We start from the raw sequence: 15,008 nt of genomic DNA, 5'->3' as shown, positions 1-15,008 counted from the left end.
CAACAGGTTAACTTCTCTTCATTTAAGCTGAAGTTGAATAGTCAAGGGGTAGAAATATTTCTCCAATCACACATTTCCACAATAAGGTTTATTACTATTTTTCACAGCATACCTGTTCAGCTCCATTATGCCGGTATAGGCAATTACTACAGCAGACATTTTGACTTGTAAAAAGTTTTACTGATGACATTAAAGTAGCTGCATTCTGTTCAGGTGCCTCAGTTAAAAAGCAAACCTTAAATGAGTAAGTTGAACAAGCACCCTGAAACTGAAGCCACTTAATTATATACTCCTGTGACATGTCAGAATGTCTTCTGTAAAAATGCCTAGTTCAAGCGCTACTGTACAATATCAACATACCGCCTCTCTGTACACGTGCAGTGTTCAAAGGCGCAAGGACAAATGGCATATTTACACAAGTAAAAAAAAAAAAGTAGCAAGTTCTTTAAAACTTTTTTTTTGAATCTGTATTCTCTTTGGTTTGTCCATGAGTTTGATTCTAGATTCTTAACAGGCCTTCAGATGCAGTCCTTGTTGAAGATACGTTTCCTGTGCTGGCAGTTGACTTTAAGGCAGCGCTGGCTGATGAGTTTGCCCATCGGGAGAGAAGGATCACTTTCTCTGCAGAACGCTTAGGGTGTGCAGGAAAATGAGCCAGTGGGACTGCAAAATTGCATATTCAATTAAAACGGCTGTGGACTGGATGGCTCAAGAGTGGCAGGTTGAAAATGAACAAACAAAAACTCCATTACAGATGATGTGCATCTTAAAAACAGCCTCACTCTAAATAAATAGGTCAATATAAATGTAAACTAAATAACAAAATGGTGCATTCATCGGAGGGGATTTCTCCTAAAATGTATGTACATGAGAGAAAGTATGAAGCTGTATAATTGATCATCCTGTGAATGCTCGACCAGAACGAGCCTGGTGTAATGGATGGTGGAAAATGTTACTTTTGGCTGCATGAATGCCTCCGCTATTCAGCATAATTCATGAATATCAACCCCACATTCTGCAAGACACAAATTAGTAGAGAAATATGGGTTCAACTTTTTCCTGCGAGTCTTTTCTTCTTTTTCTTGTCGGGGTGACTAGTTGATGGCTCCGTGGTTCTCTAGCCAAGTTAAGTGTAACAAGTTGTCAAATCCCCTGTGCAGTTCCAATCTGAAACAACATGAACATCTAGGTTTGGTAAATGCGGATTAAATCTACAGCACTACGGTTGTGTAGTTTCACCAGTAAAGGCATCTCGTAGAGGAGCAGCAATAGGAACTGTGGTGGTACTTACCGAGGTTATGGCTGGAGTGAGGGCCTTAGTCATAAGCCATCTCTTGACTCCTCCGCACACACCGCGCCACCTTTTTCTTAAAAACGCCTTTAGGATCCTCCCGCCACTCTTTCTGCAAGATATAAAACACTCCATCAACAATCACCTTAGTGTGACCATTACCCCTTAACTTTAACTTCTTGGACACACAATCCCAACACAGCTTTACAGTAAACGTTTTACTTCATTTCACACTCGAAAATGACTATTCAACCCAACAATGACTCAAACTGGCAGTGACAAGCAGTGAATAATCAGGCTCAGATTAGGTAGAGTACATTACAGTAAACTGGTGAAAATAATAGTGGTTTCTCTCAGCATGGAAACATGAGGACATTTGTACAAGCTTTAACCTACTTATCCGTTTATATTGTTAATTCTTGGTGTAATACAAGAGTAAAATAAGAGTAAAAAGTATACAAGCAAGTCAAATTCCCGTGTACCAGATATGGCAGTAAATGGCTTCGGCTTCTGATTCGTATTCTAAAGTCTGCAAACTGATCCTAGAGCGTTCTTAAGAGACAGAGCGGGCACTTACGGCTGCATCTACGTTAGCAGGAGAGTCTCCATTTGGGTCGGCCAGCATGGAAATGACACTGATCATGATGGTCTCCACTGTATGGATTGGCAGCCAGCGCTCCTCAGGCTTCTCATAGCCATACTTGTCCTCGCCAGGCTCATGCAGGATGGATATGCAGACATCTCCATTTTTTGCCACTGGTAGAAAAACAACAATACACAGATTACAGACATGCAGGGTTGGGCGAAAATTAGTTTTGACAATCACTACACTCACACCGACTAATAGCCGCTGTTTTAATATTAAATTAAAATGATACACTTACGCAAAGACCCAAAATGATTGATACAAGGAAGTATATAGTCTTTAAAACTTAACTAGTGATAGGGAAACCTGTTCTTACCATTTGGATGCCAGATTTCTGACACGAACTTCATTTTGGGAGGCCTCAGGGGGTAGTCACGTGGGAACGTTAAGGTGGCTTTAAAGAACCCACCTTCACTGCAAATGACAAATAGGATAGCGTTAATACATGGACCGGGGATTTAAAGAGGGGGGGAAGTATATCCACCGGTTACTGATTTCTCTCACAAGATCGTGTCTTGAGGTCCGATGACCACCACTTCCCACTGATAGATGTCATCATCATCTACGAGACCAGCAGAAAAGCCCTCCACGGGGTTCTTGTTGAGCTCTGAAAATGCAAATTGCAATTAGCCAGATGATGTCATCTTAAGAATCAGGTATTACGTCACACGGGGTGGATCAACACGAGTAGTAAAGCGATCAAACGAGTTTATATACTTAGCTACTAATGTATTGAAATGAGTAGTAGCAAGTGAGGGTAATTGGCCCTAATTTCAGCCGATGATACGACACCCAGCGGGGAGTAGTGACCGGTAGTGGCCTTCTCGGTTGTTCAGAAATCCCCTCCCCGGTTATTGAGCAACAATTAGCCGGCCACATTGCCTCTAAAACATCGGACTAGGTTTCCGTCTGTAACGTCACCACGCGCACGTCTCCGTGCTCTACCTGTGCGCAGGAACATAAGCTAATTGTATAAAAACGTGGGCTTGTGAGAGTGACGTTAGCAGCGTTACAGCCCGACGTGAGGCTCACTAGCGACAGTTAGCCAACTTACCTGCTAATTGTTTACGTAGCAACAACGAGGAGCGTTCCGTCATTTTAGCGCTACTGCGTTACCTGTCCCAACTCCGTCACTCGTATTTATCGACACCAACTGATTGTCAAACTGTCAACTCGGTTGAATGTGACATTGGGCAGAGAATGAGCCTAACAAACCGTCCACGTTTTCGCGTCTGCCTCTGTGGTCAAGACCGATAAATAACATGAGTCAAAAAAAAATGGTGAGAGTAAGTTTTGTTCTTGCTTCCCTCGGTTTTATCTGTCAGGAATGCCTTTCTTCCCGGATGCATTGGGTTCTCCGTGGGTTTTCTCTATGGGTTTCAAATAATTCAAGTATTAACATCACACTTAGCCGTGGCTGATATATGTATCAGCCAGTACTTTTTGATTTTGATGAATTATTGACCATGTATTACTAACAAAACAAAATGTTTGCTGCCTGTCATGTGAAATTCAGGGCAAATTTCACTCCATTTTCTTCTTCGCTCAGATTCGCAGCAGGCAATGCCATCATTGGCACATTACTGCCCCCAGCCGAATGAAATGAATATCACACGTTTTCCTTTTTCACTCCGAAGTTTAGACCTGCGCAGAAAATACAACACCAAGAGTCCAAAAGTAAAAACTACACTTAAATGATTAATTCTCTCCAATCTTGGTTTTATTCCTGTCAATGTGGAGAAGCCTGATTCCTGATTCCTGATAATGTCGTGGAGTGGATCAAACAGAACATATGCTGAAGAGTAAACTGAATAAATCAAATTAATGCAAAATCCAATTTGTTAGAAATGAACTAGTCTGCACAGAAATCCAACCTCAACTCTACCTGACAACCTTTTAAAGATTTGGAAAGCCAACTTAAATGCAGCTGTTATTGACCAACCGTAGCACTAACAAATGGTAGCACTTAAATTGTACTTATAATGGCACTTTTCTATAACATGTTTTGAAACTGCTTATTTGATGAAAATTGTTACTTGTTACTTGTTCTTCTGAGTTAGTATCTCTATGTGGAAATGCACTTATTCTAAGTCGCTTTGGATAAAAGCGTCAGCTAAATGACATGTAATGTAATGTAATGTAACAGCAATGATTGATCTCACAATGCTTTTGTGGCTAAATGGAAGCACATTCCTCAGCTCAACTCTAGTTCATAAAACAGTATCTAAGTATTAATTATCTTTATTACCGAATCACTTACATACATAATGTGTCCCATGCTGAAACACTGGCATTCCCTACAGTCTCCTTTACTAAATTATTCTTCCATCTCTGTGATGTTTCCTCTCCTTTTTACAATTTTTCAGATATCTCCAACGCAGCTTAAAATCAACATCATCTCTATTCTTCACTTGCTACAGCCACAACATCATGGCCTAATGGTTCTCCAATCCCCAAAATTACAAAAGCACTCCTTGTATTCACTCAATTTATTTGCACTAAAGGCAAAAAAACTTTTCGGGATCTACTAAACATTGCCTGCTTGTACTGTGAGTGCGTCAGCGGAATAAAGTACCTGTTGTGTTATTCATCTTAACTGTAAATACCGCTGTCAGGTGATCATCAAAATTTGGCCAGAAAACTGTGTGACGTTTCTAACATGTCTACACTTTGTCATTGTCTTGAGGTATCCTGACTGACATCGCAACGTGCTTCTTGTGTTTCCTGGAACCGCCCTACATATTATATTATATATTATATTATATTTTTCAAAACTCCTCTACTACAACTACTTCAGGAAGTTCTCTGTTCAACCAGCACTCCCGATATCTTGGGTCTTTGACTGAATAACATTTTCTTTTGCCCACAGGCAATCATGATAAATGTAGGGAAAAGACGGCCTTCTAATCCAATATGTACCCAGGGGCGGGGGGCGGGGGGGTTTCCCTTTGGGTTGGTCTTAAGAGTGGTGTTTCCAAAGGCTACGTATTTCCAAAAGCCTTTTTGCGTATGATTGTTGCCACATTCCCTCCATCATCTTGCATCACTCCAGACTACAGAAACTGTCAAGATTTGAAAGAGGACAAAGGTATGAGTATCATTATTTCTGATTGGTAAGTATGAGGCATTCAGAGTTGACCGTTTGTTGTTGTGGATCTTCCAACCTTTTTCAAAAGTCACAAGCTTTGTGTAGTGACCGAAAGAAAGAGGTGGAAGATACGAGCAGTGGAAATGAGTTTATTTAGTAAGGTGAGTGGGCCCACTCTGTGGTGGGGCAGTTCAAGTCACCTTCGCGTTGGAGGTTTTCCAGGCACTTCGATCTATTCAGAGACCCTTGGTTGTCTCTGTTGCATAATACAATGATGCTATTAAGTGCTATGCAAATCACAAAGCAGTGATATGGTACATAACTTAAAAAAAATACTGCTTGCGTTTGCCTTAGGGTGCACATAAGCACAAAAACCACAGAAAGAAAAGACCCAGAGTCACAGCCAGTGGCTAATAGAAGGTGATTTGTTCCATTGATTAGAGCTGTCTCATTGGTGCTCCAAAGTCGAAATCACGTTGGACAATACAATTGATACTCCTTCAAATGAGACAAGGGATTGGACCTACATTTGCTGACTTGCTATTCAACTCAATTCAATTCATTTTGAATGGCCCGATATTGCAAATGACAAATTTGCCTCGGAGGGCTTCACAATTTGTACACATGCAACATGCTCTGGAGAGGGATGCCAGAAATGATTCAAACATATCGAGTAGTAAGCCAGGTGTACGGCAGGACCACTGCAGGGCCAACCACCATCAGATAGAACCACCATCCACAGATGCTTCTGCGGGGAGGGAAAGCACAAAGACCTCAGGGAAGAAGCAAAGCGGGCAATATTGGTTTATGATGAAAGAAATGGGAATGTGATCAATGATGATAGCAGCAGCAGCAGCAGCAGCATGTGTCAGCGGGGCCACGGCAGGAGGCAGGGAACAAGATCCATGGGAACCTGTGAGGCGAGAAAGCACAAATTCATCTGCGGAAGAAACAAAGTTAGTGAAGTGCATCAATGTCGACAGTAATAGTGACGGGAGTGCTAATGGTGTTGGAAGCGGTAGGGGTCAGCGGGGCCAGGCGGGACGCAGGATCAGGGTCCCCACGGAAACCACGATCTACGGAGACCTGCGAGGCGACAAAGCACAAAGACTCCGGGGAAGAAGCTGACTTACTGATGTGCATTAATGAGATGTGAATAATCATAGAAAGTGAGAGAGAAAGGAGCTTGGCGTGTCCTAAGACGTCCCCCTGGCACTTTTGGCCTACAGGAACATATCTAAGGGCTGGTCCAGACTAACCTAAGCCAGGCCTAACTATAAGCGTTATCAAAGAGGAAAGTCTGAAGCTTTATCTTAAATGAGCCGACTGTGTCTTCCCCCTGGAGGTTGTTAACTGAAGGCTCTGGCTCACATCCTAATGTTTAAGACTAGGAACAACGAGTACTCGTAAACTTGTGTCAGAGTTGAACTTTAATCCGGTCACAATCCATCAGATGGCTCGTTTCTCTGAGTTTGTTCATGCCTAGAGAGATCAAAAGTTGTTTGGGAAAGGTTAAGCCCAAATGTGCTGACGATGTCACTGCAGTCACTCATACAGACTCTTTAATACTGAAAACGCTTGTTTGACACGGTCTGCTGCTCATTTGTTTGGATTTGACAATGCTTGGAAAGATGCTACATATGGTACCATCCCGTTGACTTGTAACAGTGACATGTTCTACTTGTCATGGAACTGCAAAATAACAAGGTGGTAGAAAGCTATTGTCATGGCGGTAAAGAAATTAGCAGAAAGTTGTTCCTGGAGGGATTATTGTAAAAAAAAAAGGGTCACAACTTGCAGCCTGGAACCAACCGTGTTTCGAGCTGTGTGCACCAACAGAGAATGTGAGCTCATCTCCATCTGTTTTCTTTTTTTTTTTTAACACTGTGTCAGAAAATCTTGCCACAAAGTCTGCAGCACACATTGAGGCAGCAGCAGGATAACTATTGATTTGAGTGACTCTTTAACCTTTCCTCCAACAGTGTTTGTCAAGTGTAACCACAAGTGCTCCAGTTTCTTTGCTCAGGAGTCCCAATTAATGGCTCGACTGTTTCTGGCCAGCCAATAAGAACGTCATTAAAGTATCTTTCAGTAGACATCCACTAAGGTACCATTTTAGAATAAGATGATCCATGGAGACTTTCCTCAGCCATTATTCATGAAATTCAGTTCAATTTCTTAGTTCTTTTTTAAAGTACTTAAAACACTTTAATGTAATTCTTTCTAGCAAGGTTATTAAAACATTTTCCCATGGCATTTAGGGATTTCAGCCCTGTAGATTTGCTGCAATGATCGTGTTCTTCCCTTGTTTTTGTTTTCTTTGCTAAGGACCCAAAGACTCGCTTCTTGTTTGTAGCATGTTACATCACTATGGGGCCCACTGAAGGGAAGGGCTGCATGCTGTGGAAGTGATTCAGCACTATTAAGAGAGACAGAGGGGTAGATTGTATCGTCGACTTAATGACCTCCTCTTTCACTTTTGTTTTTTTAAAACAACATCATTCACAAGAGGTTCACACAAAAATCTTTGCTCAGATTTGATTACAGCTACAAACATAACAGCCATTAATCAAGCTACATTACTTACACTGGCTCAAGTATAAAATGATTATATTATCATTATGCAATATTTAAAAATATGATAAATTAGACACACTGTGTATGTCACATTCATTATTCCATTAATTATAGGTGATTGCATGTAGCCCACCTTACCACTCGAGCCCCTGCAAAGAAAATAATTATGTCTGGGAATAGGCAATCGTTATGTTTTTTTTATAACCATATCTGCTTTCGCCTCAGAATTTCCTTCAAAAGAAAAGGGGATTAATATTAATAATACAAATAAAAATGTTGTGATATGAAGGAAACCAGAGATGTAGAATTGTTATAATATATAGATGTATGAGAAGAAGAAGACAATAAGGAGTAAAAACAAAAATAGATATACTTTCACTTCAAACGGTCCAGTGCAGCATATGCACTGTAGATAGACATTATCTTTCAATAGATGGCAGTGTGACCCACATTTTGAATAGAAGGCTTCAAATATGGATGAGTTTAATTGCAACTTTGGTTGTTTGAGTAGTTTGACAGTTTACCTATTTATCTATTTATTTTGTACCCGGAGAAGATTGCTCAGCGTGCAGCAATCTCGCAAAACAAACACTCCAGAGAGCAGCCGTGATTCCTGTAGAGCAAATGTGCCAGATAAGAACATCACTCTCGCCGGCCGACCATCCGCCCTGATCATCTGGGGACCCGAACCAGCGAGCTAGCACCAGACTCACCCGTCATCCTGAAAACACACACTCTTGATTAGGATGATTCGGCAGAGGTCAGGGCCTACAGGCTCATTATCCTCCGAAAAACACCCACTATTCATCATGTGTAGTTGAGAAGCATAGAGGGAGCCACTTTGAAATTTTGAAAATATGAAGTTTTTTTGGGGTAAATTCTGTTTTGGAAAAGGTCTTTATTGCAAGGATCAATACGTAAAAGGTCAATTTTGATACAAAAATAAATAAAAAGCATGAAAGGAAGTTCCTTTTAATAATATAATTCTTTAATGAGGAAGAGGTAATTGCAACTAACCTGAATTGATGTGATGAAATCACAGATTTAGAGATGTCAGTCTATGTTTTGCCAGTGTGCGTTTTATTTTCACAATGATTTGCCCTGCTTTAAATAATGGAGTTTTAAATCCCCCGGGGACAGCTCAACACCCTGCACGGCTGATTACATCCTGCTTTGATTTAAATGCACTCATCCCTCACAAACATCACTCGAGTCCCCTGGTTCTGCCGGAAATTGGTAGGCCGGTCAAAATGATTAATAAACAGCTGGTAAGTAAATCTGATTTTGTCACTGTAGAGCTGACACCACCCATTCCGGGGTCCAATATCCCCCTGTCTGTTTGTATAAGGGGTTTTAAAAGAAGCCTACGATGGTTATTCACACACATCTCCAAAGAAAAGCGTCAGACAAGCACAGATTGTTTTTTGCCCAAATAAGTAAGACAGACCATTTCAATATTATATTTTTTTGTTTTTTGAGTGAAAGTCTCTAATACCTCCACAACATTTGTTCTCTTCCACTGAACTAATCTTAGTAGGACTGAATATGATGCGATCTTCATTTTAAATTGCTGAGTCTAGCTCATAAACAGACACAAGTTGTATCCCATGTTTGACTGGTCTGATTCAGGATAAATTATAAGTTATGTGGCAAATTTGACACAAAATACCCATAGAAAGAACAAATGAATAAACTCTGGATGCAAATAGAACTCTAGGGTGTTTTTTGTTGCCTGTTGACATTTCAGTGCAGAACCTTTAAACATCCACTTTAAGTACATAGAGTGGCAAAGCGGGACAAAACATCCTGCTCTGTGCTTGTAAAACCCAATCGCCCTATGCCTGCACACCGCCTGGTTAGTAAAGTAATAGGCACAGGGCCCCCTCGGGCTCATGACCGGGAATAGCTGTCCTAATTGTCCTCTCAGCTGGTGGCCGTGAATAAGAGGCTTCGTGTGTTCAATGTTCATCAATGTTCCTATTTATTCACATATATACGGATAACACAACAAGCCACGGGACTGAGGAAAACAGAATTGATTAACAAGATAACCGGATGAGAACACGATTAGCCCAGATAACGCAACATCCAGAGCAGAACACTCGTGCACGAAAACAGGTTGAGAGAGAAGCTGAGTTTTTAAAATTAGTTTTAATTTCCCCTCTTATACTTTAATATACTTTTTGGAAATGTATGATTATGTGGTACCACATCTGGTTTTGAGGAAAAAAAGCTCTTCACCTTGAGTGCACACTCAAGTACCATTGATTTAAAACAGGAAATATGAAAGGTATCCCTGCTCCAAAACAAATCCCCGTTAACGAGGAAAATAAGAAAAGATGTTTAGTGGATATTTGTCTCGGTGGGTAATGATTGCTCCGGAGCCCTTTAATATATTTATTTTCCTTTTGTGAAAAGCCATTATCTGTGTGTCCCAAAGAGTTATTTGCTTCCAAATAAAATTAATTTAGCATTGATGTTTTGAGATGGACACAAGAGAAATCCTCAAGTACAATGAGACACAAGAGGCAGAATCGAGGTTACTGATGAGCTCTGTCTGAGGTGCAGAATTTTGATTTATGGCCCCGCGACATGACTGCAGTGAGCACAGGTGGTGCAATCAGAACAATGGTTGGTGTAATCACGTTTTTACGTCTTGCAATATGTCTGTATTTAATGTATTTTCAAGTTTCATCCAAATCCGACAAAATCACTATTTTCTTATTTTGAAAGTCAACTATAAATGACTAATCCCATTTGATACATGTTTTGGATACATGTCTAATGCCTTTTATATCAATGTTCTAATGTGTGTGGTTGTTCACACACAGGCATCGCATTTGCCTTCCCATATTTCAGTGTGGTTAAACCCAAATCATGTATAATATTCACCCCATACTTAAATAGTTCCCGGGGGGGTGCAACTTATTTTATAATCGTGATTTGATTGAACTGGTATGTGCACATATTGAGTCAGCTTTAACCCTTGGACACAAAATCATTGAGTGTGTGACAAGTAGATAGCAAACGAGCAGTGGAAATAATGGAAAAATGATTCAAATGTATAGATCAGATTAATATAGAGGTAGAGTAGCTAGTATAGTATAAGTATGTGGATAAACGGTGGAGGTACTTAGTGGAAAATAATAGTTGAAATATGCAAAAGAAACTAATAAATAGTTAAAGTAATGAATCAATAGTTGAAGTATTTAACGTCTTCCACTCAGCAGGTAGTAGCATGAATGCAAAAATTGAAAAGAACCCTCCACTATTATGTCCACGTTTTTAACCTTGATAGTTAAACATTATCCACTTGTTTAAGTCCTTTTTGTTAGTCTGACTGGTCGGGAATGAAGGTGTTTGCTTCCATCTTTTCTCATCGAAACGCATCATATCTGACCTCTAAAGTCTAGAATTGGCTTGCAACTCTTGGGGATCAACCACTTTGAGTTTTTAGTGCAGAAAGATATTCCACATGAACCCTGTCACCTACATCAAGTGTGTGCTCTAACTCAAATTTCCAAACTTTGGCAGCCTGCATCTCTACCCTCCAGAGTAAGACGAGTGCACGCACCAAAACATGATTTACATATTTTAATGTAGCGTAGGTGGAATGGAAAGATCCCTTGTTGAAGAAAAACTCAAAAGGTGAGAAGAAGTTGGCACGCTGAAGCCTTACATTAAGGTTCGCTAGGTTTCCTTGTCCTCAAGTCCTCAGTTAAAGCACATATGGTCCTAATTACTATGAAGGCTTTCTAGGACTGAACAAAGAAGAAGATAGGGCTCCCGAAGGCTTTTTGGCAATTTTGGGTGCCTGACTTCTTGAAATTGAAAAGATACATACGCAGCGTCGGGAGCATATTTCTCCTGAGATTTCTGCCGGTGTGCCAGTGACTTTTGTGCAATTTAGAATCAGGGAGCTCGATCCAGGTACTTCGGCAGTAATGGCTGGTGCACTCTCCATCATGCACCACACAATTAGAAGGCAACAGACAGATTTCTGATTTGCAGTTCTCCCGATTTGTTAGTAGCTGTTATCCTGTTTGAGCTTCAGTCTTGAAGGAGGAACGACTGCTGGATGAGGTGGTTCTTATTTGTGTTTTTCTTTTTTGGTACTTTTCTGCAGCTGAATCAGGCCCATTGGCCAGGATAGGACAGTTCATATTCCACCTGTACTGTCGCGCAGCCTGGTCCTTCCCAAAAGCTGTTCTTTTACCAACCTGCTGCTGTTTTAACGTAGCAGGATGCGTGCTTACGATCAAAAACAGCTGCCCCTGGTGTGCCTGCCTTGCATTACGGGGTTCTTTCCCACCGCCACTGTTTTGCTGTCGATTGAGGAGAGGACAAAATAAAGGCGACTGCTGCAATTTTATCCCTATTGGCCCCCTAGCAAATTGGCCCTTTATCAAACAGGGGCCTCATCTATCAAGCCAAAGACGGGTATTGAAATTGCCCCACTGGCCACAAATCAGACCAATGGATCGGCCTTTATCTCAGACAAGGCCGTCATCACTCTGTAGTGGCTGGGAGGGGAGGAACCAGGCCATTTAGGAGTCTATCCTGCCTTTCTTTGCTGATGGATGTGGCCCGCTTGACCTCCCTGTGACCAGGAGCCGCTGGACGGGGGCCAAACCTGTGCTTAACCCGGATCATTATCTGCCCGTTAGAGTGTGTTTGATTCTCTTAGTCTTTTGCTCTGACTTTGTCTCACTCTTTGTTTTTTTTCCCCCAATACTGACATGCCTTTTCCTGCCAGTCTTTCACCTCTAGTACCGTGAGCTTTCGTTTTTCTAACCTCTGCCTGCCTTTTCCCCATTTTCCATTTTCACCCATTTCTCCTTTGGCCGCTCTCGCACAAAAACACTGTCTCCATCCTTCTCACCATTTGTTTTTGTAAATCTTTCCTCTCACAGCTCACATTCATTTGCAGTAACCAATCAATGCAAATAGAGAAAGAGCATAATAAAGGACAAGACGGATGGGCGCAGGGTTGTCAGCTGTTCCTCCCTAGTTTTATACATTAGTCTGCCTGCTATGATTGATGGAAAGCGGTCTTCAGGTAATACCCTTCTCCTGCCATATTCCACACGAGCTGCTATCACTAATGGTACAATATCTAGACTCCCCTACTCAAATAATTTGACTAAATGTTTCTGTCTGAATGAATAACATAAATTGCATTTAGGGTATTGTTCCCTCTATATCAGCACTGATGTAAACGGATGGCTCCACCAGTGATTCTCCTTGACAACTAGACCCATTAACCAACACGTCAAGAGTTATGAAAAGTCCACTCGTTTGTATAGAATTAAAACAAATATGGTCACAACAGAGTGATTAGTCTGACCTGTGATCTGTCATCCTCTTCCTTGGCAGTCGCCCTCTTTGCTTCTTCCTCCCTGATCAATTGTGTGACTTATGGGTTTAACTTAAAACACATCCACGATCTAATCCTCTTCTTAATTATATTTCAACTGCTCTGCTCTTATTTGATTAGATTCCATCACAGTGCAATTAACCCAATCAAAGACAGGTATATTTTCTTCACATCGAGATGTACTAACACAGCGCTGTTTTTTTGTCATTTAGAGGATTCGAGACATTTTGTAGGACCGATCAGACAGTGCTGTGACGATGGCATTGAAGTTTATAGAAAACACAGTTTGGTTTTCCAAATAACTCTCCACGATCTTCTCAACCTTCACAATGGTCTCACTAGAAATGTTTCTTTATCTGTAAAACAGTACTGCAGTGTACACGATCCCAGCAATCAGTTTTTACTAGTGACAAAAATGACCCAGACATCTTAACATAGACCAAGTTAGAGTAAACCAAACTTTCCTTTTAAGACAAAAACTACTTGTGTGGTCTGGTGAGAATGACAACACCTCATAGGGCCACCAGCAGTTTTAAATAAATGCTAAGTATTTGTATTAGTGCCATTTTTATGCACACCTGTAACATGTAAAGCAGACTGCATAATCCAACTGTTTGCCCTGGGTGCACAGCGAGAAAATGGAGCACCATGAAATGCTAATCAAATTTAGGGGAAAACCAATTCTGAATTCTGAAAGCTTTATCCCACCCCATCCCCTTGACTCAGTATATGTGAGGTGTTATCGGTCCCTTCGGGGACGCAAGGCAACTTTGGCCTGCACAGTGTTGGGGAAGGGAAAAATAGAAGTCTTCGGGGGGGAAGGACACCCACACACACAATAGACGCCGGCAGAAAGTAAAACAGGTCAGGGCTCCAGTGGTCTGATAAGGCAGAGGACTCATGAATTAAAGAGTGGTGGAGGAAATATGACATTTTTCTTTTCCATTCTGGCTATCGGGACTAGTCGCTTGCTGGGCGAAATTACCTGGAGAGGAGCGGGTCCGATAGGAGCTGCAGGAGACGACATTCACTCTAGTCATTTCTCTCTGCCTGTAAGGGCAGACTGGCATTAGAAATTCAACACTTTTACTCCCCTTTCCGAAATTTAAGAGAAAGGGGAGTGACATTATCATAATAGATCACGTGTATCCGCTTAAATACCGATATTCATATTGTATAATGGGAGACATTCTTCTGCAAACCATTCCCTATGGAATGAATATTGGAGATACAAGGCTCCTTGCGCTTAATTAAAGGAGCCAGTAGCGGCCTTCTTTATCCCCAAAGTGACATATTTCCACTCTTATATAGCTTTCACGGTATCATAATACATTACTTTACATTCAGAGCAGCAGTGCTTCCTAGCTCCACCGCTCCAACTAGCTACTAATGCGGATAAAAAGCCAAAAAAATCCCAGTCCGAGGGGGGGGGGGGGAATGGGGACCTTTGTTTTTCTCTAATCCCTCTGCAGCAAGGTGGCTGATTAATATGGAGGTGGTAATGGCAGGGGAGGGCGAGGCTGCAATGGGTCTTCTTTTTCTAATGATTGGTTTAATTGAGTGCTGCAATGGGCTGTGGTGCCAGTGCCGGTGATTTACGGGACTCCCTCCTGTTGTCGCAGCATCAGAGAAGCTTGGCTGGGTGAGTTTGGTTATTCCTTCCCAATAATTTGAGGAAAAGAATATCAATTTACACAACACCCTGCTCTATGTATATTGCTCTTTTCTGAAAACCAAAGGGTAATTCTGCATATTTATAGCAGAGAGAAAAAGGAGCTGGGTGGCCTTGTTCCAAGCTAACCTTTAACTGAGGGCGTGGGGGATGCCATGGCGGTGTGTGATGGCAAAATGATGAATGTCGCGCACAGAGAGAATCGCTGGATGCAATTTCTTGCCAATTTCTTGCCATAAGCCTTCGAAGTTGATACGTTAATACATTCCTCACTGTAGCGGTACCTCGAAACAGAACTCGAGCCCAGAGTTATAAGTTTCCTCAAGAGCGCTGTGAACAAAGCAGCTACTTTTCACT

The 15,008-nt window shown here is 41.4% G+C and overlaps 1 protein-coding gene across 1 annotated transcript; it reads right to left on the bottom strand.

Moving 5' to 3' along the window:
- Nucleotides 1-69: 69 nt before the first annotated feature.
- LOC119226471 (ubiquitin-conjugating enzyme E2 G1) lies at nucleotides 70-3,232 on the bottom strand. The gene is made up of 6 exons (XM_037484493.2): nucleotides 2,992-3,232; nucleotides 2,442-2,544; nucleotides 2,254-2,351; nucleotides 1,869-2,047; nucleotides 1,292-1,403; nucleotides 70-1,167 (listed from the first exon to the last, which is right to left on the bottom strand). Exons 1-5 carry the CDS (start codon nucleotides 3,032-3,034, stop codon nucleotides 1,317-1,319), a joined length of 510 nt encoding a protein of 169 aa, XP_037340390.1. The 5' UTR covers nucleotides 3,035-3,232; the 3' UTR covers nucleotides 70-1,167; nucleotides 1,292-1,316.
- Between the last annotated feature and the right edge of the window lie 11,776 nt (nucleotides 3,233-15,008).

Source organism: Pungitius pungitius, chromosome 18 (genome assembly GCF_949316345.1).
Source record: "Pungitius pungitius chromosome 18, fPunPun2.1, whole genome shotgun sequence".
NCBI lineage: Eukaryota > Metazoa > Chordata > Actinopteri > Perciformes > Gasterosteidae > Pungitius > Pungitius pungitius.
Note: the sequence above shows the minus strand (reverse complement) of the source record. Positions and strands in the feature narration are given on the sequence as shown.

Bases quoted from the DNA above. Each gene is read 5' to 3' on its own strand.
- LOC119226471 (XM_037484493.2), bottom strand. From the start codon at position 3,034: ATGACGGAACGCTCCTCGTTGTTGCTACGTAAACAATTAGCAG. The intron at 2,352-2,441 runs GTGAGAGAAATC...TGTCATTTGCAG, and splicing joins GGACCTCAAGACACGATCTT to TGAAGGTGGGTTCTTTAAAG. The intron at 1,404-1,868 runs GTAAGTGCCCGC...TATATCTTGCAG, and splicing joins CTGCTAACGTAGATGCAGCC to AAAGAGTGGCGGGAGGATCC.